The sequence below is a fragment of the Styela clava genome, chromosome 1, assembly GCF_964204865.1.
Source record: "Styela clava chromosome 1, kaStyClav1.hap1.2, whole genome shotgun sequence".
NCBI lineage: Eukaryota > Metazoa > Chordata > Ascidiacea > Stolidobranchia > Styelidae > Styela > Styela clava.
Genome location: NC_135250.1, coordinates 18,711,821 through 18,735,622, shown reverse-complemented (window position 1 = coordinate 18,735,622; position 23,802 = coordinate 18,711,821). Strand labels below are relative to the sequence as shown.

At 35.7% G+C, this 23,802-nt stretch overlaps 2 protein-coding genes across 4 annotated transcripts in view; one reads left to right on the top strand and one right to left on the bottom strand.

Annotated features, from left to right (window-relative positions):
- Positions 1–2,650: 2,650 nt before the first annotated feature.
- Positions 2,651–9,201, bottom strand: LOC120344980 (diisopropyl-fluorophosphatase-like). Its single transcript, XM_039414334.2, has 5 exons — positions 8,908–9,201; positions 8,347–8,563; positions 7,013–7,150; positions 6,316–6,520; positions 2,651–4,752 (listed from the first exon to the last, which is right to left on the bottom strand). Exons 1-5 carry the CDS (start codon positions 9,141–9,143, stop codon positions 4,475–4,477), a joined length of 1,074 nt encoding a protein of 357 aa, XP_039270268.1. The 5' UTR covers positions 9,144–9,201; the 3' UTR covers positions 2,651–4,474.
- Positions 9,202–13,669: 4,468 nt separating this feature from the next.
- The window catches only part of LOC120337708 (uncharacterized), a 43,003-nt gene continuing 32,870 nt past the window's right edge, over positions 13,670–23,802 (top strand). For 2 of the 3 annotated variants that reach the window (XM_078111177.1, XM_039405585.2), the window contains exons 1-10: positions 13,671–13,963; positions 14,976–15,059; positions 15,492–15,585; positions 15,851–15,951; positions 16,478–16,613; positions 17,387–17,506; positions 19,100–19,280; positions 20,195–20,414; positions 20,854–21,009; positions 21,732–21,953. In XM_078111177.1, the coding sequence (XP_077967303.1) occupies positions 13,913–13,963; positions 14,976–15,059; positions 15,492–15,585; positions 15,851–15,951; positions 16,478–16,613; positions 17,387–17,506; positions 19,100–19,280; positions 20,195–20,414; positions 20,854–21,009; positions 21,732–21,953 (1,365 nt within the window). In that variant the 5' untranslated portion in view covers positions 13,671–13,912. Of the gene's footprint in view, positions 13,964–14,975; positions 15,060–15,491; positions 15,586–15,850; positions 15,952–16,477; positions 16,614–17,386; positions 17,507–19,099; positions 19,281–20,194; positions 20,415–20,853; positions 21,010–21,731; positions 21,954–23,802 lie in introns of all 3 variants that reach the window. The other variant, XM_078111170.1, reaches the window with a different exon arrangement.

Genomic DNA, 23,802 nt, shown 5'->3' with positions numbered 1-23,802 from the left:
TAGCCGTCGGTTAATTCTTCCTGTACCTGATTTGCTTTACAATGCGCTGTGATTTGTATAATAAAAGTGAATGAGTCGGGAAACCAGGGAAGGAAATACGCCTTATAGAATTGCAATCAATATTAGTTACAAATTCGTATTTATCAGCGATAACCAAAAAAAAAATATGGTAAATACGAAAAAAAGTCTGGCGATGTTTATTGCGCTACGTTATAACGCATAGAATAACACGACCGATACCTCCTCCCCCGACCGATATCGGCAATAAAAGTCGATGGGACAAGTGGGGCACGCGGGACACGTGGGGCCCGTGAAAAAGTGGGACACGTGGGTTAAGTGTGACATGTGGCACAAGGGGTACATGTGGTACAAGAGGGACGCGTGGTACAAGGGGTACACGTGGTACATGTGTTACAAGTGGTACACGTGTTACAAGTGATACAAGGGGTAAACGTGCTACAAGTAGTACATGTGTTACAAGTGGTACACGTGTTACAAGTGGTACACGTGGAACAATTGGTACCTGTGTTACAAGTGGTACACGTGGTACGTGGCACAAGGGGTACAAGTGGGACACGTGGGACAAGTGGGACAAGTGAGACACGTGGGACAAATGGGACACGTGGGACACGTGGGACAAGTGGGACACGTGGGACAAGTGAGACACGTGGGACAAGTGAGACAAGTGGGAAACGTGGGACGCGTGATACAAGTGGGACGCGTGGTACAAGTGGGGAGCGTGGTACAAGTGGGACGCGTGGTACAAGGGGTACACGTGGTACATGTGTTACAAGTGGTACATGTGTTACAAGTGGTACAAGTGGTACACGTGGTACAATTGGTACACTTGTTACAAGTGGTACGTGGGACAAGTGGGACGAGTGGGACAAGTGGGACACGTGGTACAAGTGGGACAAGTGGGGCAAGTGGGATACGCGGGACAAGTGGGACAAGTTAGACACGTGGGACAAGTGGGACACGTGGGACAAGTGGAACACGGGAACACGTTGGACAAGTGGGACACGTGGGACAAGTGGGACACGTGGGACAAGTGGGACAAGTTGGACATGCGGGACAAGTGGGACACGTGGGACAAGGGGTACACGTGGTACATGTGTTACAAGTGGTACATGTGTTACAAGTGGTACACGTGGTACAATTGGTACACTTGTTACAAGTGGTACGTGGGACAAGTGGGACAGGTGGGACAAGTGGGACACGTGGTACAAGTGGGACAAGTGGGGCAAGTGGGACAAGTGGGATACGCGGGACAAGTGGGACAAGTTAGACACGTGGGACACGTGGGACAAGTGGAACACGGGAACACGTTGGACAAGTGGGACACGTGGGACAAGTGGGACAAGTGGGACAAGTTGGACATGCGGGACAAGTGGGACACGTGGGACAAGTGGGACACGACATTTTGGAGACACCCCTTCTGGAGCGCCGTTTATGGGGCTTGAGCTGGCATTTTAAAACCTTTGCAAGCTTTGAATGACTGACATCGGGTTAAATAACTATCTTAAGCAGAGACCTAAATTAATAGTAGTTGATACTAAGCTATTATATGACTTTTGTTCAGACATGTTTGTCACACGGTGGGAGTATTGGAGTATTTGAAAAAGCATCTGATGAAATGTGTGCAGTTGCAGTCAATTTGATTTATAGAAAGCAGAATTGGCAAGCAGAGCCGGCCGAAGATACTCCGTTGGAAATCAAACAAATTGAAAAAGTACGAACTTAATAACTGTTTTATATTGTTATATTCAGGGCCCGTCTTTTTCAATGGTTCACACCAGGGGTAGGCAACCCTTTGTTGTCAAAGTTAAGGGTTACTTACAAATCTTGGCGGGCCGTACACATTTTTTTATAAAAGTTGAAAAACGAACAGGTGGCTGATGAATCACATTTTTTACACAGATCAGAAGTTGAAATTGTAGATTTTAATTAAAGCGATCGAACCATGCGACGACTTTTGGACTCAAGTCGTCTTACCACCCAAAAAATTTACAAATGACATTTAATGTGTCACTTGTTGTTGCATTACGCTTGATAGCTTCTCGACATCAGGCGACACACTGGATGAAGCCAAGACTAGAACATTGTCTACATGGGCTTTACTAATCCTAGTTTTCCGCTTGTCCTTTGTAATGTTCATTTTCGAAAATAATGTGCGTACGTACTGGAAGCGACAAATAATCCTGGATACAAATTAGAAAAAAAAATGTCATACAAAACTACATTGATCCGATTACAGAATTCAAGATCTCTGAAACAATGCCACAACCTCATGAATGTTGTACGTTGATGACCAAGCGTTTGGCATGATGTGCGATCTTAATCAACCTTTGTGCGTCGCCTAATAGGCAGGAACAAGTAATATACATAGATCAATCAAATAAGTTATCAAATCACGTTATTGTTCAAAACAAAAGTTTGCCAATAAAAAATCAACGTATCACGTTTACTAACAATTGCTATGCGTGTGCTTTTAGTGAACATGGTCATACATAATTTAAATAAACTCAAGTTCATATTTTGACAAACTCAGCCAAGCTCATACGATAACATTCGTATGGCCTACGAAATTCAATGGTTCTCAAGTTTGAGAAAAAAAAATAATATTTCAATACGGGATTCAATAGACTATACAAATTAAAAACGTGAAATGTGCATTTCAGTCAAGAAATAGCTACTTAAAATTTGCATTTGGGGTTAGGAAGCACCTGAAGTTACGAAATTGTATCTTTCTTTTTTTGGTGATGGTGGGCACGCTTTGCTGCACGCACAGCGGTACCGAAAACTGGTAGGTCAGGATCATTATGGTTATTGACATTGATTTTGTTGGTTGTAAATCAATGTCCATGTGAAAATATTAGCTTATGTCTACCGCGGCAAACATCGCACTTGCGCATAATAACGATTCGCTTCTTGTCGTTTCCGGAATAGAGTAGCAGTAGCGATCAACAGCTCATAATTTTGAAATTTGGATCATTGGAATATTACTTTATATTGCGTTTCACATCATCTAGCGTAGTGGTTTCCAATCGATGGGAAATTTCCCACTAGTGGGGAATTTGAGGGCTGCTGGTGGGAAATGAATGTTCCTCTAAAGTATACGCACAATAACCCAATTAATAAATATTACACAATGGAAATCAAATGAATATATGCCATGAAGCTGGCCCGAGTACGTAAAGTAAAAAGTACGATCATAGTTGTCTCGGCAACAATTTCACGTTTGTAAAGAAAAATTTTGAGTAGCCTATCTGCCGCAATGAGTTGTTTGCCTCAAGACACTACTATGGTGGCCCATCGTTGTCACGCGTAAGATTCAAAAAAAAAAAAAAAAAACGAAAATAAAATAAAAACGGAATAAAAAAAAAAATTTGAAAAAAAAAGAAAAGAAACGTGAAAAAAAATAAAATGGTTGACAACGATAGGCCGCCTCGTGGCCCATCGTTGTCACGCGTTTTTATTTTGAGAAAATTTGCTTCTGCTTGGGACCGATGTTGTCATGCATAATCCTACGCGCACAAACGGTGTTCCATGGATTTCTAACTCATTACTGATTTTCTTGAGCAATATTCAATAAATTCGAAACGAAAATGTTCTATAAATTCTCCATGCTACGAGCTCAACTAGAAGTAATATATTTATAATAATGTTATAAGTTAATGTTAACCTTTTCATTTACGTTTTTTTTTTCAATTTTTTTTCTTTTTGCATTTTTTATTCCGTTTTTATTTCATTTCATTTTTTATTTATCACACTACCCAAAGGTTCTATGAAGCCCCATCAACTGAAGCAATATATTTCAAAGATCCATTCTCAGTTTGGTAAACAAATCGCAGTTTCAGATACGCAAAAAGGTGATAGTGACTGCGCCTTCGCAGTTGCATTGCGAATGACAAGGACCAAAAAGCCCAACATCGGCGAGACATTAGTAAAGCCTTGTCTGGTAGAGTGTGCTGATATTATGCTGAGCAATTCTGCGGCGTCAAAGATGGAGCAGGTCTTTAACAATGATGAGCATCTTCAAAAATTAGATATCGACATTCGGTCTATCATTTTGACGGGTCTAATTGAAATGAAAATGTGTATGCACAGTTTACACTCGCCGATTTCTACTTCTTCCAGTTGGGAGATTTCGTATTACATGCGTGAAACAATATATTTTTAAGGGGTTCCAGAAATAATGAAAATGAACGAAAAAAGAAAATTACTTGCAAGACTGTCACATCGTTTGAGAAAAATAAATAGTTACATCTCTACAATTAAATGTATTGGAATATTATGATCATCCCGGAAATATTAAGATATCTCAATAATGTTAATTTAATGTCATGTTTTAATTCGCTGTTGTAAACCATACGTCCAAGTCATATGCATATACAGCCTACATAATTTGTTTAAAATATTTCCATGGTTCAAGTACGGTCAGGCAGCTACGAATGTAACACAAATATATATATTATTCATTAAAATAGTTCATTGGCCTCCCCTCAGTTTCCCACTGGAACTCCCATACTCCATCAAATTCGTGTTCTGTAACGTAGCAAGTTCGACTACCAGGTTTGAAATGCAAATTGCTGGGTTTCAAAAATGGACATTTGATTCTGGCTTCTAAAACTCCAGTTGCTGAAAAAACTTCAATGTGACTGCTTCCATGATGTGTTACCAGCAGTCTTCCACGATTATCAAAATCCATTCCATCCGGCCCGCCAATTTTCATAGGATTATTGTATACAGCTGAAAAATGATGCTGGCAATAAATTGAAATTAATGAGGACAATGTACAATGAATTTTTTTTTGAAAAACCACTCCTTGGCATTTGCAGTGAGACAAACTCGTGCATACTTCTTAATTAATACTATTTTGCTCTATTCGTTTGCGGGAGCTTTTATTGCTTGCTCGGAATTACCCTAGTGTGCACAGAGCGATCAAAATCATCAATGCGTTACCAGCAACAACGGTTAGGGCAGACGATCTTTTCATGCATGAAACGGGTCACGAAACTGTTGCGTTCAACAAGGACCCTGAGCCTTCCAGGTTTGTGTGTTATTCATTGCGATCGTGAAAGAATCAACGACGGAGGGAACAATCGTACAGTATAGTTTCTAGCTTATCTAGTGGGAAGCGACGAATGAACTTATGTAGTGTTATAATTATGTATTTTATTTTTTGAATACACATTTGAATTAGATTTATATTAAGCACGGTAGAGGTTTAAAGTTGTTAAATTTGCTAGATGACAATATCGCTGCTAGTTTAAATACCCACCTAGCGGATAAAGCAGCGTGAAAATTAACTGTTTCGGCATTGCAGATTACACGTTTGGTGTTCAAATCAAAACCCCCCTCACCGAGGGTGAAAATACATTGGGTAGGCTTCTTTCGTATAGTCAGATATCAGTGACTCTTCTACCTGGCCTTGTTCGGAACAATTTGCCCCCGTACCTCGCTCAAAAAGGTTCAGCTGGCAACGCGCTTGAACGATAAATACATATCGTCACGCTAATACTCGAATTGCGTAAGTCATTTTTGGCAATTTTGAGTTTTTTTTATAAAATAGGTATTTATGTAATGTAACCTGTCTGTTAACTCAGATTTTATTTTAAGAATTTCGAAACCCATAAAAATGGAGATTTAGTATGACATGCACATTTGTGCAATTGATTCGTCATAATGAATTATCCTTGTTACCGCATGACTATCTTGACGTCACAAAGGCAAATTAACATCGGCGAAGTATTTTCGAGTTTTTGCATCTCGGATTCTAGCTTAGCGCGTATTAATTTGAATTTATACTGCAGTATAGGAAGACGTGCACTTGCGATATTCACTGTCCGAGTCCAATTCACCTTGGTCGGCTTTTATATTGGGTGCATTGCTGTTTTATTCTTTGTATTTAATTTTAGTCTTATTTCGGTGGGGGTGTAGAACGCGTTTTTTTTAAAAATAAAAAATAATGTAATTGAAATCGATTAGGTATTTTGATGATTGGACATTGTAGATACTGAGAATTACATTCGTTTTTGGAATATTTAGTTTTCAGGACTGGTGCATATAGTTAAGTTGCAAAATTGCGTATGTCCCCAAGTCATATACACATTTCTGCCTAAGTCACAGTGCGCCATTATGACGTCACTTAACTGCGTCATACAAACTTAAATCCGGCTACGATCAAAAAATTGAACCATGGCAAATTATTGACTCTCAATGGCATAACAATATCATTATGAAGTTTTTTACGTTCTTCTCAAAATTGCTAAAATGGCTTACGCAATTCGGTTATTAGCGTGACGATATTACCTTCTGGCAAATTAGCCCAAACTCGTCTATTGGCCAGTTCTCCTTTTGATACGATGTCAAATGCTAAAATGCGCCTCTTCATTGTTTCAGCCACCAATAGTAAATCATCCTTTATAGCAATTCCGTTCACAAATTGGAATGATTCATTCATCGCTTTTGGAGTCGAGTGACCTTGTTCAAGGAAATATAAATTTCCGCCAATTATCTGTTGTAGTAAAAAGTTAATTGCAAATGTTCAAATTCGAAAGCGGATACATTTATAAAAATACAAATAATTTTGTAAATCATCTTTCATAATTTTTTGCTGGTTGCTCGCATGCATAGTGTAAGAGTTCAACAGAGTTGCTACACACATTTGGCAATGTACACGCTATCGCATTTCCTTCTGTAGATGAATTATGTTAGCCTGGGAACGTCTGACTTTAGTCAGAAGAAACGTCACAGAAATTTATTTGTGCTAGTACGAGCAAGCCTCTTGATTCACTTGAAATAGTTATCTTCATATTGCTACATCCTCCTTGCATTACGGATCCACCAGAGCAAAAGCATGTACGAAGGATAAATATGCGCAAAATCCGTTATCGCTTTCCCTCATTATATAGTTTGACAATGTTGTCTGAGGAAGACGTTTGAGAAGTTGTATAAGTGTAACAAGAGTGTTTAGTCATTTTAGTAAACTTAAGTTAAACGTATATACCGTATATGCCGTTGCTTCTTCCCCTTGTGCTGGAGCGACCTCCAAACCGGGTGCCGTGATCCATAAATTACCATTTTTATCGAAAACAAGATCGTTACAGCCATGAAGGAGGTTTCCATCATCGTCCTTGTTGCTCACCTACAATGCAAAAGATTGTGCAAGGCTGTGGATGGCCAATGACATAAAAAATCATTCAGGAATTTGGGGTAAGTTTAGAAATTTGAATAGTGCATGTCAAGTGTCAATCAACATGGAGTTGTGTGTGCCACACAATATACATATACTGCCATTTAAGTGATGTACATACAAAATTCAATCTCATGTGCATATACAGCTAATTCAATATAATATATATAGATATCAATTTAAGTAATGTACATACACAGCTAATGTTCTATGCATATACATAGTCAACTCAATATATATATACAGCCATACAAATAACTTTCATACAAAATCAATGTGATGTGCTTCCACAGACAACTCAAAATACATACAGAGCCATTTCAGTGATGTACATACAAAATCCGGACATCCTACCTCCTGGAGTATGCGCACCAAGATGGCGCACAACCTGAACCCAGGTTGTGTACCAGGTTAGGGTTCAGGTTGTGCAACATCTTGGTGCGCATACTTCAGGAGTACCCAAAATCCCATGTCATATGCATTTACATACAAAAGTCGTATGCATATACAGCTAACTCTAAGCACATATACGGCCATTTAATGATGCAAATATAAAATTCAATGTCATAAACATATAGTCACCTCAACATATATTTAGTCATTCAAGTATTGTACACACACAGCCAATGTCAAGTTATCATATAAAAGATTCAATATATAAATATATACAGCGATTTAAGTGATGATCATATAAAATCTAATATCATATTCATAAGACATTATATTTGACATTGTCATATTTATATGACATTGAATTTTGCTCTTGAACAGTGCTGTTATTTTGATGTAAATCGTCGCAACCACGAGTTTATTTTATTACAAATAATATGGCATGACAATTTAAACGTTTATTTTGGTCATTGCTTGAAAATTTTGCGCATATTAATTTTTTTCGCTGAGAAAGTCGGCTTTTTCAACCGGTGTCGTGCGTATTCGTGCCGACTGCTTCACATGCAGTTTCCAATGCGCTGAATCTGTATTTTTGAATCCCGCTTTCGAAAATCCCGGCTGTATCCCCGTACTCGTATACAACCAAAAAGATCACAGTTCTAATCTTTGATTACATTCTGTGTATGCATATAAGACTAAGAGGGTGGTGACAAATTTTATAAAATGCGACACGAAAAAAAAGAGAGTAATTACAATACCAGTTGACAATCGTTACTTCCAGGAGAATACTTGAGAAGTCCTAGTCTAATATCCGCAATCCAAATGTTGTCAAATTTATCTGATTGGCATCCTGCAGGTCTTCCACCAAATCCGTTTACTAAAGCAGTGCACATGTCAGTTTTTTCGCCAGTTTCCAAGTTTATTTTATGTAGTTTTCCTGCCCATTCATCCCGAAACTGAGATTCGTCTACACTTCTATAACGCAAAGATAAGTTTAGAATTTTACATGCATTCTAGATCAGCGCCTATTGCAATTAACGGACTCGAAGTGTTTGATTTCAAATTGTCAGTACTAAAAGATACAAAAAGTCGCTAAATGCAATTTTTGTGGGGCCCGATGTTTCACCAAAATTTGCAATTCTCGTGCCCATTGCACTTGGTATTTGGAAGTACTAAGTTTTAATTTCACTACTAAAGTCGCCATTGCTAGTCTGTTTAATGACATAAACTTTAGCGTTAAATAATATCCTTTGCTAGTATTGCTCAGTTGGCATTGTTGTGTGGCTTCAAATATTCGATAAAAGAGTATAATAAACTACCCATTATTGGTTCTTTTAGTGCCTGGAGAAACAGCGTAAAAATTTCCTTTTGTATCAAAAACTGGACCTTCCGATGTTGGTAACCCATCACAAACTTTCCGAAATACTGGTTCAATAATTCTTACACTGGGTTGTTGTTGAGCGTCCGAGTTTAGTTCACGTTCATTGCTGATGAGTTTTCCTCCAATTCCAAAACTCACAAAAAGTGTTTTGAGAATAGCAGAAAGAACCGACATTCTGTTTAAGATATTTTTGCTTGCCCTAAATTAATATGATTTCAAATATATCAATTTAATTTTGCAAATATGCATATCCTGCAAAATGGTTTAAGAAATCAATGAAATTAACAGTTTAGCAATATCAAAGCTAATAAAGGAGAAAATTTCAGTGCATTATGGTTATTTTTTTTCGATTTTTTTGGACAAACCTTTCACAGGTGACCGTTTAAATTACATATATAGATGGATAGTTAAGTTTGAAAACTATTCAATACACTTAAAATAATAATGGGGAATTCTGGAGAGCGAGTGAAACCGCTGCAAGAGTGTGAAACATGAAAAATATCAGGTGCCCGCTCACTAGCACGCACTTATGAAAAAATCACAAAAACAAACACCCTTTCAAACGAAGTTTGGACCAGAAACAAATACACAAAAATACGCCAAGGTATCGAAATTCCGGGTTATTGTAGGCTACTTTTAAAACAACACTTTAGCTAATAATGGCCGATTCAATCTATTAGAAAGACAAACATAGCTTGTGGAATGCAATGTCATGAAGCCATGGAACAAAACCTTACATTGATTGGGCATTGCTGAAAGTGGTTTAACATACATACAAACTCAAACCAAAACTATGCTGGTATATTCTGTGCACGGAAACTAATAATAAAAAAATTTATCAGGAAAAACACAAATCACGCATGAACGGGTTTGCAATTTATGAGACCAATATTCTTAAAACAGTATGCACATAATGCACAAAATAAAAACAATAATACGCCATTAAATTGATGTTTAAAAAGGAACGTTAATCATTGGCATGTTCTAACAAATCGTATTACATTACAACCTATTATGCGTATATAGTATTAAAACTATAGTTTCAATTCTCATTTATCATTTAATTTGAATTTGTAGTAATAGTATTTGCAGTATCTGCTGACAGTTCAATACTCTTTTTAATATTCCTGATTCATTATTTTTTGATTCTGTAATGTTGCCTTAAAGTCATTTCCATCTTACGTCGTCTGACTGCAGGCTTCTCGTTGGTATTATTTCTGTCCTAGTTCATTGTTATATTTTGAGTCCTTCTGTATCGCCTAAAACGGGACAGGCCTGACGATTTCCAACACGACTTTCCTGCATCAACAATTAAACTTCGTGTGTGAATAGAACTGGAGTAGACCGGGTACTAGTACCGTAATACTATTACCACGCCTTACTAGAATATTCTAACTCATATCCTTCTCTCTATACTCTCTGCATCGGGATTTCTTCCAGGGCAGCAAACCGTTAAGATATCTTAACGCAGTGGTTCCCAATCTCTTTTGTTAAATTTCCCCTTTCGTCTATATTGGAACCCTATGCTCTCACTATACCCGTACTTTATTTGATAATCTTTAATGGATTCTTAGCTAATGTTATGCACAAGTCGCACTCCCGCCGCTTTTGTACAGTAGAAGCAGTTCATGAGTGTGGAACTAAAGAATTTTAGCAATTCTCCAGCAAATACAAAGCAAAATTCCTCCCTTCATTGCGTTTTCATAAAAAACTCATTCTATATACAACAAACTTGATTTCATACTTGTGTTAATCCGCATAAGGACAAACTGTAATTAAGTCTTGCATACGTCACAGGGAAACATGCCATACCAGTTTCCAATGACGTTTCATTCTGTTGAGTTGCATTCTGATAAACATGAGTATCAAACGGTTTTTAAACAAGAACGCCACAGGCATAATAAAACTTCATAAAATATTACTGTTCACGCTGTAAATATCTAGAAGGTCATTGCAAATAGCTTAACTTGTGGTTTTGATTACGCCGTGGTGAAACTTGTCATACCAGATCTCAGCGTCATTAACCATTCGGTCATATTCTTATGAACGCAAGGACAAACAATAATTAATTCAATAACGTCACAGTAATAATAAGATTTTAAAATATGGTAATAGTTTCGGCGCAAATATTCGTGGTGGCAATTGCAAGCAGCTAAATTTGCTGTTCTAATTGTATTGCAACTTGCAAGGTCTATGCAATGAGCTGCCTTTGATCTTACGCGCTATAAAACATACCAAGCCAGGCATTGAAACATTTATCAGGTATTTGGCAATGTTAGTCTATCTCAGGGACAGATGTCGCTCAATGACACAATGTGTTAACGAGAATATCGGTCAGATCAGAGACCGAAGACTTATTGATCGAAAGTTAGGAAATCCCCCAAAACAGCGCTCTTACTCCATAGGGACACATTGTGTCCCATCACTAATTAATTGATAATTGATAACTCGCTAATTATACGGCATAATTCGCCCAAAATCAATGGGCTTCTGGTCCGAGATATGATGAATGCACATGCAAATTCTGGAGCAGATTTAATCTTGCTTTCGTGAGATATCGCGTGCATCTAACAGACAGACAGACAGACAAATACCTATCAACATACTTACCGATTAAAATCGATAAGTAACGATTAAAATCGATAAGTAATGAGGTGAGTCAACAATAAATGAATCTACTAGGGCTTGGGTAGAAAAATAATAGTCCTCAGCATTTATACAGGGTGTCCGAATAAAATATATACGCATGTATTGAATTTATGTATACACATTAAATATAACTTCAAACATGGTGTTTATTTAATATTTTTTTGTTTTCTCACCGCCTGTTTTCAAACTCACGCTCATTTTGATCGGGACACTACTGACAACGCAAAGCAATAGAACCGCACACATTATGAAACAATTAAATCCCTTGGAATTTGGATGAACTCAAGCTCAATGGTTTCTCCCAATTCAGCAACTGTTGCAGGTTTCATAGCTAGGGTTACCATATTTTTGTGAATTCAAAGAGGGACGCCTCCAGAGACAACAACGATTTAGCTGTGATTTTGTAACTTTACATTTTACGATTTTACTACATAGGCCTACATTTAAAGCTATCCCGGCTGTCTTCATTGACCATATTGTCATCGAGAGTTTATGCGCATTCATGTTCATCGAGAGTTCATTCATATTCTCTGTCCAAATATCGGGTTAAGTTTGAAAAAATAGAAAGGAATTGACGTTAACGATACAAATAATTCGAATTCAGATTTTTTTATACAGCAAAAGAAAGAAAGAATAATTAAATAGCCTGCCGTTTTCAAGGATTGAGAATTTACTCATTCGCCCAAGCATGCTTTTCTGTAGATAACACCTTCATCAAAAAGACGTTGTTCAATGTTACATTCATGTAAACTTCAGAACAGGACCAATTAGTATTGATTTTACATGTGATACATTGCGGGAAACAAACAGAATAACGCATTCACCTCCAGTAAGTGGGCTAGCGCTGCGCTAGACAGCAACAACAGTAACGAGAACATATTAATTGGTAATGTTGGTAAGGTATCCTCATAGTAAAAAATCGAGTGGTGTAAGGTTAGGTGAACGGGAGGAAATGGGATACCTATAGCCTATAGGATACATCGCGATGGTTATGTTGAGGTGCCCCATCTTGCTGAAAAAAAAAACTCTTCGTTCTCCCAAGTTTTTCCTAATGCTTGGCATAGCAGATTGTTGTAGCAAGTTCAAGTGAATGGGTCCGGTTACAGTAGCGGTAAAAAAGAACCGTACAATCAATTCTTCTGATGATAAACCACGCTGTGATTTAGCTGGATTTCCCGATAAATTGAAATGACGGTCGACAGTAACACTTGGATTCTCAGGTCCCCAATAAGTGCAATTATGGCGGTTAATGGAATCATTTAACTTGAATGTGACCTCGTCACTCACCACGACCTTTGTTGAAAAATCTGCATTTTCTTAACATTGTTGTATACACCACTCGCAAAACTGTATTCTTCGGTCTGGATCATCGTCATTAAGATCATGGATTAATATTGGAATATAACGTTTTCAGTGACAACGTTCTATGATGCGATGGACAGATGATTTTAGAAATTCCAACATGTCCTAAAGACAAGCCGGTCGAGCGGACTGTCTCGGATAAAAATGGGCGCCAATTTGAGAACAGGCAGTGAGAAACAAAAAATGATACTTTTAAAATAATAAAATTCTGATAAACACCACGTTAACAGATATTTTTAGCGCGTATTCATTAATACAATACATATGTTTACATTTTATTGGGACACTCTGTATATATATAAAATACACTTTGATTCGTTAGTTATGGATACATTGTTAATATTGTGTTATGTAGAAGCGACCTGTGCCACGAACAAGTAAGTCCCCAGGAGGGTTGCCAAGACACCATATTGCAAGAAGAGAAAGTGAACGAGGCAATCTTGAACAAGAGAGCTATGCTCAAATATATGGACACGTAGAGTCACATAATTTTGATGACGTCATAGCGAAAAAAAAGTAATAGCCTTCTGGAGAAAATTTTTATCTTTAACCACTGAAAATTTGAAATGAAGAAAAAGGCTGAAATGAAGAGAAAAGCGACTTTTTAAAAACGTGTCAAAGAACAAGGACAACAACAACAACAACATAATATTGAAACGATCGTTATGTCCACTACGTGTCCAATAACTGTGCGTTTAAGTCATGTAGCGGGAGCAGTTTCATAGGTATAAAGAAGTTTATAGGCAAACTTGTCAGATGACGTTTCCCAGGTTACGGTACCGTACCTTGACGCAATACGTTTATTCTGCACGCAGATCGCCAATTTTAGTTCCATTCTTTGGAGGTTCCTTGCTCTCGTTCAACATTGCAGCAATATTATTTGGTATGTTATATAATTGAAAGTTTAAACTGATGATTGTATAACATTTGGAATGGGCAGTTCGGCTCTACCGCTGTCATTACTTGCAAAAGGAATTGGCCAGGTAAGTCAGTAACTGTAAGTTTACCGCAATTTTGTCATGTCTGCATGTACGGTACCGGTACCGGTACCGTAGTTTTGTAGCTATAGTTTAAATTTGTTATTTTTGATGATTTGATATACCGCACATTTTCTAATTTAATATTTTGTTGAGAATATCCTTAAAACTAGTCCAGTAGTCAAGAAATCTGGTCTAATTTTATGGTTATAGACTATTCATAGGTGCATTCTATTATTGGTTGTTCATTATATTATTCAGTTACTGGTACTGGTTGTAATTCAAAAAACAGTCTATTATATCAGTATATTGATGCAGTGTTTGGTACCTGTGGTACAGGGCCCTAAACCCATAGTCGCAAGTTTCTTGTGAAGTCTCAGCAAATTTTGAGTCATGATTCGAGTCACTGTATTTTAAGTCTCAAGATTCAAACTTGATTTGAGACTCTGAAGACCACTGTCTCAAATTTACTACTGACTCTGGTTTTAGAGACCTGTATGTAATTATTAATTGTAATGTGAGAAAATAAGGTCAAGCAAGATATGAGAAAATGGGTGTTTACCTTCCTACCATTGTAAAATATGTTTCTCTTATTTTGAGAGTGATTGTGTGAGTTGATGTACGAAGACTATTCAAATCTCCGAGATCTGCAAATGTACTATTTTGTTTCATGATATTCAAGCAGACAAGGTCACAATCTATCACATTTAGAAAGAATATTGATTGGCAATTAGGCTCCTCATCGGTTACAGTTTTATCTACCATCAAGTTCATACATCTGAAACAAATAACTGGTTAGCAATGCTCATATGTGACATGGATCGATAACCGGGCAATATGACATGGTTCATCGTATGATCAAGCAGTCTTATCACTTTTCCTCTTGCTCAGGATAGATATGAAAATCCTACCACTCCTATTATCTCACTAAAATATTTATGAAAGATTTTACTTAATTATCTTCTTTTCTATTAGTCCCCAGAAATATTTTGAATACTAAAAATGTCTACTTTTTCAGGTGGTAACAAATGGCCATGAAAAATTGGAAGTTTATCTCGAACCAGAAGATTATTACAATTTAAAATCATATTCTCCTTATCATGTATGTACTTTAGGTTTTTACTTCTCTAAATATTGTTCAAATATACATAGAATTTGGGGAAAGCTTCAAAGTTTATGACGGTCTGGCACAAAATTTTGTCTTCTAGCCAATGACAATTTGTTATCATTATTGGCCATGAAATAGACCTTTGAATTGTTTTGATAAATTATTGTTGTTGTTCGGAGCATTCAGTTTTGCAGACTAATTAATTTTAAATTTTCAGCCCTTAAATTAAGCACTATCATAGGAAGAATTTGATTGAAAGCTATTGCTTTTATTTTTATTTCAATTTGCTCATATACTGATGAATGATGTTTTTTTGACAACCTAATGTTTATTCTTGTTGCAGTCCACTATAAATAGTTCCATGGGTTACATGCAGCTCTCTATAACTAATACTATAATTTTAATGATTTTTTTTAATTTTTACAGGTGCAAGCATTGCAAGAAAATGAATCATTATTGCAAGTTGGGGGAAATGAAACAAAACTTCTTCAATTACATAAAACATTTGTTACTAGAAAAGGTTCAAACACATTTTCATTCAATTAATAAATTTGATTGAGCAAAACATACAAAATACTTCAAGGAGATTGTTTGTTTATTTGAATACTTAGCAATTTCATACTGACAACTAAGTCACATAGAAAGAATTAATTTTGAGGCAAAATTTATATTTTATTATATAATTAGACTTTATTTTGGTAAATTTGATGTTAAAACTGATGTCTACTATATGTTGATGGTATCTTAAATCTGAACTGAAGTTTTAAAAACATTTTTGTCTGCAGGTGCTCTTCTTATATTTTCTGAAGAATTAGCAAATAAAGCAATCCAAGAAGAACAACGAAGATTAGATTTAAAACATCAACAACAGAAATTGCTTGAAAGAGTATTTACTTTTATATATTTTAGATAATTTGGGTAGTTAAGGACAAAAACCTCGAGCATATGCATAAAAAAAATTAAAAAAAGAGTATTTTAAAAATCAATCCTGTAAAGGTAGTTTCATGACAGCAAACTCTACTTTACAGCTCCGAATTCTGAGCCAATAAAAATGTGCCTGACTCCAAATTGACAAAAATTTCCACTGGGGCTCCCCCCACTCCAGGAAAATTTTAACTCTGACTCAAGAACTGCCACTGATAAAACCAAATTCTGATGGATGTTTATGCAATTGCTTGTCAAGAATGCATGGTCATTGATCTCTGAATTTCTGTCCATATTTATTGAAATTGCAACTCCTGCTCTGACTCTCTATCCATGGGATTTTAAAATGACGATTCTGACTTCACTATCAATATAAAGTAATGCCAAACTCCAACTACTCATTGTTCGGCATAGGAATAGTTCAATTTACAGCTAATCATTTCAGATACACATATTTAAATCTCAACTTATCTTCTATATTTTTACAGCAACAATGGGAAGACATTGGGGAAACATCATCAAAATATGAAGAAAGTGAAAAAGGAGATGATCCTCTGAGAACAGTGCATGATTTAAGAGTTGCTATACTTATGTATGGAAATAGACCTGAATATAGAAAAAGAGGTATTAGAAAATATTTCAATATCTATATTTAAAAAGTTGTTGCATTTGCCAAAAATTGATCTACTATTCCAAATACATTCTGAAACAAAACAATGGGAATATGGAGTATTGAATATGATATAAATTGTGTTATGTTTAACAAGTGATAAACAGAAGTCAATTTACATTCAATATGTTTGAAATGCAGAAAAGTTAAGATAAACGGTGGTTTATTGGGTTCTCTATTTTCACAGCTTCCAGAAATTTACTATTTTTATTTTGATAACTGTCAGAATTCCAATTGCTCAAATTATAAATTTCTAAATGAAACTGTTCTAAATTATTCCTAAAATTAGGAATTTGAAATACGGATTATATGATTCAGATTCCGCTATTTATTTACATCGTGCAAAACCAAGATACGACATGAAATAAATAAAATGCATGTAACAAATTACAAAAAGTTGACGAGGGGTCACAAAAGACAAATTTATTTGCGTGGAAGCATTCATAATCATACAATGGGAAATCATTCTACCAGAAGCACTCCAGCAATCCCCAATTATATTCTAGATTTAACAATAAAATGGCTAGTTATTGATGACTGGATTCTAGCCTATAAATATTTACCCCAGGCAAGGTCATAATCTTTTGGGTATATCTATTTACATTGACTGGATATTTATATTGAACGGCATATCTATATGCTTGATGTTGGAAAGATATCAAAGTTGGCTATATAAGTCTCAATGTCCTAAATGAACTTGCATTAAAATTCTTTTTCAATAAACAAGGTGATGATCTGTACTTGCGTTTCATTCACGAATCAAAATCATTGAAAGATGAAAGAAAGATTCGACCAGGTTTCAGTCCTAAAAGATACATCACAGCATGGTCCAAGTATTGGCACGAAGGTAATTTTTATAATCTAATATATTTACTCAGTGGTTCATAGGCTTTTCAATCCTTCTGTTGCTAAATTGATGTTGTAGTTAGTCTTGTTCAGTGACTCATCCACTTAATTCAGCACAAAAATATACAAGAAAAGTCATAAGGCGAAATTTATTTTTTTACAATAAATTAAGTGTCATAGGCTATATTAGAGTTTCTAACAAATTGTAGCCTTTAACATATCATTATTTCCTTAAGTTAACAGAATTTGTAATATACTTTATATCAGGAATGAAACATACATGCTCCATCATGTTTTTCTGGTGATTTACCAAGTCACAGGCTAATATAAAAACACACTTATATTTCAGTGATAAAAATTGATAATAAAACTGGCTTAACTCAATCTAACAATAAGCTAACTAAAGTATGGTGCAGAATATTTTGAGATTGCAGATTTTTCTCTTATCGTCGTTTGGGATTGAAAAATAAAATATTTCCAGATTGGAATTACTTTCCAAACTCTTTCGAACCCACGACAATATTTACCACATTATAGTAGTGGTATAAACTTTTTTTCTGTATTTTAAGTGTATGTGAATACATGTTTTCACACATGAATTTCATAAAATTGGGTACCAGGAATCGCCTTTGTTTGTATGTGAGTGCTTTATGGGTAAATATCAAAAGTACACAATTCCAATGAGGAATAAGATAAAACAGCAAATTTCTCCTGAACACAGATTTTGATTAAATGTCTAACATAACCAAAGTTTTTTTTTCTCAATTAAAATATAATTTTTGACCCATTCATTATAAAAGCTTCGTCATCCCCGCTATATATCTTGCTAGAAAGCTCTTTGTATATATTAGCATTTTGTGGGTGTGACTTTTGGTCAAATTACAGTGACATATGCAACAATGTCTTTTATGAATATGTTACAAATCACCTTCGAGAGCTTTTTCATTCTTTTGTTAGGAGATAATAATTTCAACCTTTTGTGTCCGCCACACACTTAATTACAATAGGTTTCAATGTTTTGCAAAACAAGACACGAGTCTTCATTGTTTTATGATGGCTAAAGTTTCAGTACACACCGATTATGAATTATGATAATATTTCTAAATTGAAGGATTCATAATGGCACTTACCAATGCTTAAGTCAAGAACACTTGAAATATAAAGACAATAGGCCTACTCAATGTTTGCAATAAGCGTTTTTCTTCCACTTCTAATTGCCACACATGAGGGTGAGTTTGCTCTGCTAATAAGAAATACAAATATATAGCATAATGAACTTTAAAACAAGGGAGGAAGCTAAAATATATAGACATGTAGATCCAATGAATAATCAAGTCAGGCTATATGACCTTCACAAAATTAAAAAAATATGTATATCTGAGTAAATAGCTTTTTAGTGATATCTTGTCATTCCACTGCTCAAGACAAGTCCACCAACTCATACAGGATCCACTAAATTGGGTAGGGTTATTTAAGAAAAAAGGATTCCAATTCTCCTAATTTTAATAACTTCACGCACCCAGGATCCCTTGTAAAAAATATTTATCCATAACTTAATAATAGGCCTACAACATTTTTATTAATCTTTATTTAGAAATGCTACAAAAACTACGAACAAGCGGTTTGATTCAAGACAAAACTATTTATCGACAGAATCCATTATTGCCACATTTGTATCAACCAGCATCATACAATTTATCAACAGTACCACCACCATATCGTGTCACCAGGAATATGCTTCATGCAGGAGATGTTGGTACATATGCTTATCACCGGTATGTTTAAAGGATAAAATTTTTATATTCATTACTGGGAGAGGAAAACAGATAAGAATCTTTATTGTATTGCGAACCACAACCTTTCGTCCTGTTACCAGTCCATGTTTTGTATTGGAATAGTTGACAAATTATTTGTTCCAGGTGCACCATCTAGAAATCATACCGAACATATTTACAGTACTACTATAAGAATTTGAACCTGCGAATACATGCAGTTACAGTTACATACAATTAGAGGACCGGTGGCAAATATATTCCTAACACAATCCTAGCACGCTGTACCAACTGTTGAGACATGGATATGTTTACTCGAATTTTCTTTAAATAAAACCATCTATGAAAATCACTAATATTGACTTATCTCTTGCAATATCTGGCACTGGTTGCTTCACTGGGCACAAATTGTACATATAGGCTGTTTTGCTAAGTTGTTGTTGTTAGAAAAAATTACTTTTTTTTGCAATTAACTGACCGATTGATGGTTGCAGTAATTAGCAGAAGCCTTTTTTCAATTTCTCCCAGAGTCCTATAGGACTCAATCTCTCGTAAATGGGATGGTCATTGATTTCGGTTCTGCGACATTTTGAACAACTGAGACATGCTGGGACCCAATATTCCACCCTAAATTTTGTCTTTTTTTAATTCGTAGGAACAATTTTTTATGTGTCCATATCGGTGAGAATTGCTCTCTTGTTTTACATATTTCATCGCAGATGTTGAAATAAGCAATATTGATATTCATAGGGAAAGGCTGAAACCTCTGTTTTGAAGTTGATTTTCAGTTAATTTGAAAATACCACAGGGGCCGATATATTCAGTTCAAGTGTAGCCTACCAAACTGAATTATGTTTTAATTAAGTAGAGCGGCAAGTCCTCAATTTTTTTAGTTGAAACTTTATATTTCTGTGCAGACCACATCGTTCCAAATTGCAAGCACCTGAACTTTTGGATGATAAAGAAGCGAAAATTTCCATAAGGAAAGAACCACCTCCGTCAACTGATAGTAAAGTAGTAAAGAAAGAAGGACGAGAACCTATTCCTCTCGGCTCAATTCAAGCTGTTCGATTTCTTGAGACTGGGGAAGTACAAGAAGTCAAATATTCAGAATTGAAACCGCAAGAAAAGAAAGAGGTGAGAAACAATTGGGTAGACTAATTGCAACTAGATTTGCAAGTCGTCGAATGTTTCAATCCTTTCATTTTATTTCATTCGGTTTACGCTGGAATAATAAACTCGTTTTGAAATCGTTCAAAAAACTAAAGGCATTTTTCAGTTTTTTATAGCCTTACTCTGAGGCTATAGGCTGTCAATGCCAACAGCTACCTCATCATTATTTGGTGCAATATCTTATATCATTTTAAAATATTACAAAGAAATAGATGCTTTTAGGCTAGAAATCTAATGCAATATTTTCCAATTATAATAAAAAGTTACAGAAGTTTGAAAATCAAAAACATATGATTCCACATTTTCTCAAAACAGCTTTTTCAGTTTTGGCCATTTTGGGTCAATGCCATCGAAGTGCTACCTTTCGTATCAACTTTTCTTACCTTTGTTTTTTCATTCCAAGATTCTTGCTGAACTTTTGCAAACAGCATGGGAGCATGGTAAACACATTGAAGAAATGCTTGATTTAGTTTTGGCAGCGAATAAACCTCGTACACAAAGTGCGGCTTCTTCTTCAGCAGCAAGTGAACTTATGATGGATATGCATCGTGCAATTTTAGTGAGTTGGAAGAATTGTCCATGGTTGTTATATTATCTGTTTTTTTTTCTTGATGCAACGCATATCCTAGCTAATTATTGCTCCACGCCTCAAAATGAATATGTGAATGCTGTTTGAATAGGCGAAATGCATCAAAATATTCAAAAATTAGTAGTATAATGTGTACAGTGATACCTCGATAGTCAAATGACTTGATACTTGAACAATTTGGTAGTCGACCGAAAAATTCTAGTCAAAATTGATGCGATACTCAAACGAAAATTCTGTGCTTTTTTGTCTCAAATAATGTGAACATTATTTGCATATAGTGGTAATGTATTGGTGGGCTTGGTGGCTTGAACTATATTAAGGACACAGGTTGAAGATCCCAGGTTAAACACAGGGTGTAATAAAAATTAGGTAGCATTGTCGAACCGTAAAGACTCATTCCAAAAATAGTGGATCCTCATAACTCATTAATGCTTGTACAGATCCTTGTTTAAAGTGAACGTATAAAAATGCACCATAAAAATTTGTTCTGTAAAACTTGTTAACTTCTAGACAATTTAAACAAAGTCAATGCATTAGTGGTATTTATTATGACTAAGACTAGAAATTCCTACTATAATTTTATTCTTACTAACAGCAGACTATGTATGTTTTTGGGTAATTATAGATTGTATTCCGAATTCTTTAACAAATCATTCTGTTTGATTGTATTCATAATTTCTTTTTTACTGAAGAGCCTCGCTGATTCTCCCATTCAAAGACAACTTCAGCAAAAACAACAAGTATTAAAAATAGAGGAAGAAAAACAAAAAAGGAAAGACAAGAGGGAAGCTGCAAAGTTGGAAAGAAAAAGGCAACGACAAAGAAGAAGAGAAGAAAGGGAGGCACAAATTGCCAGAGAGCATGAAAACCAAGAAGCTGACAAGAAACATGCAGAAGAAGATAGACAGCGAAGGGTAACTATTCCTATTCATTCTATTCGTTTGTATACTAACTAATCTGGAGGTGACTCTGACTTTCCAACAAAACGGAAAATTTCTGTTTTATTTACAAAACTGCTACTCCAGCGGCTAATACCAAATTATATGATGATGATTCCAAAGATCATTTGCCATCAAAGGAGGGTTGGTGTTTATAAGTGATGATCGGTTTGATATTCTACTTTCAAACCATCCATTAGGCTTGCACGTAATTGACAAAAATCAATTCCGTAATTACGGTCAAATCGATTACGTAATGACGTAATTGCGATATTTTTTCACACATTTAAACCTATCATAACAACCAATTGAATCCACTTCATTTTCGATTGGGACATCGAGTTTGAGTTTTCATATTCCTGGCAGTACTGCACGCCGGCGACAGATGTTAAGACAAGAGTGAATTCAAATTAATTTTATTCTGATTTTTATCTTTTGTGCTAAATTTGATTTCCTTTATCACCTTCGCAAATTAACAGTCCCAATTTTATGCGATCAATTTTATCATTACCGACACTGGTATACGGATATTTATGAAACGATAGTTGACTTTTTTATTAAAATCGTATTAAAAAAAATGTCGGGTTTCCAATTTATCAATGCCATGACGAGCCTATTCTCTCGTTTGATTATACTTGCGCTTGCCTCTCGACGAAGACTTGTTATTGCACCGTTTTTAACATTATTCGACTTTACTACCTAGTCAGCATTTTATAATAATTATTGATGCCGACTTATTGACGTTATTCCGATTACCATGCTTCATTTTACATTAAATCATTTCGCGGCCTAAATGTTGTAACATTATTTGCAACAAATTTAGATCAAATATTAATTATTTGCGCATAATTTAAATACCATAATACATACCATACAAATTTATATCGCAAAAACATGCATATTGTGAGTTGTGACATTTATTTTGCACTCACGAAAAAATTAACTTATTTTTCTAACTCAAGTCGACGATCCTATCGGCCAAGATTGACACAAATTTGGACGAGTGTCTGTGGTTTTCAAGAATCAAAATAAGTTGCCGCATTTGGTAAAGACAGTTAATCATATTTGGCCGAAATATTGCGAGGCATTGTGAAAAATATATTGAGCAAGGACAAGTCCGGACTGATATAAAACGATAAAACGATAGTTAAATTGAGAATATTGAACTGGTAAAAACAAAAAAACGATCGTCTAAATTCTTAAATCTCATTGCCTTGGTTAAATATAATCCAATGATCAGGACATTTTCAATTAAATACTGCACAAAGATAGTTATACATTAAACATTTAGGCTACAATTTAGCTTTTTTTTAAATTTCAATCATGCATTGTGGTGGAGAAATCCAACTATTTAAATACGGTAACTATAAAAATAGAATAGGATTCTGGATTCGATTTAAGTATTCTAAAACAGTGGTTCCCAACCGCCGGTCCGCAGACCGTCAACGGTCTGCAAAGGATTTTTACCGGATCGCGGGAAATCCCGTCATATTGTTGTTTCTCTGCCGTCTCAATCGCTTTACCGATGCCGAAAAGACGAAGTTGCTTTGGTTCATTACGCAATTTCTCTCCGTCGTCATATTGCTGATTTTTACCGGATCGCGGGAAATCCCGTCATATTGTTGTTTCTCTGCCGTCTCAATCGCTTTACCGATGCCGAAAAGACGAAGTTGCGTTGGTTCATTACGCAATTTCTCTTCCGTCGTCATATTGCTGATTTTTACCGGATCGCGGGAAATCCCGTCATATTGTTGTTTCTCTGCCGTCTCAATCGCTTTACCGATGCCGAAAAGACGAAGTTGCGTTGGTTCATTACGCAATTTCT

Coding starts and splice junctions, on each gene's coding strand:
- LOC120344980 (XM_039414334.2), bottom strand. CDS start 9,143: ATGTCGGTTCTTTCTGCTATTCTCAAAACACTTTTTGTGAGTTTTGGA. Junction 8,564..8,907: donor ACTAAAAGAACCAATAATGG/GTAGTTTATTAT, acceptor TTTGCGTTATAG/AAGTGTAGACGAATCTCAGT. Junction 7,151..8,346: donor GAAGTAACGATTGTCAACTG/GTATTGTAATTA, acceptor TTTGCATTGTAG/GTGAGCAACAAGGACGATGA.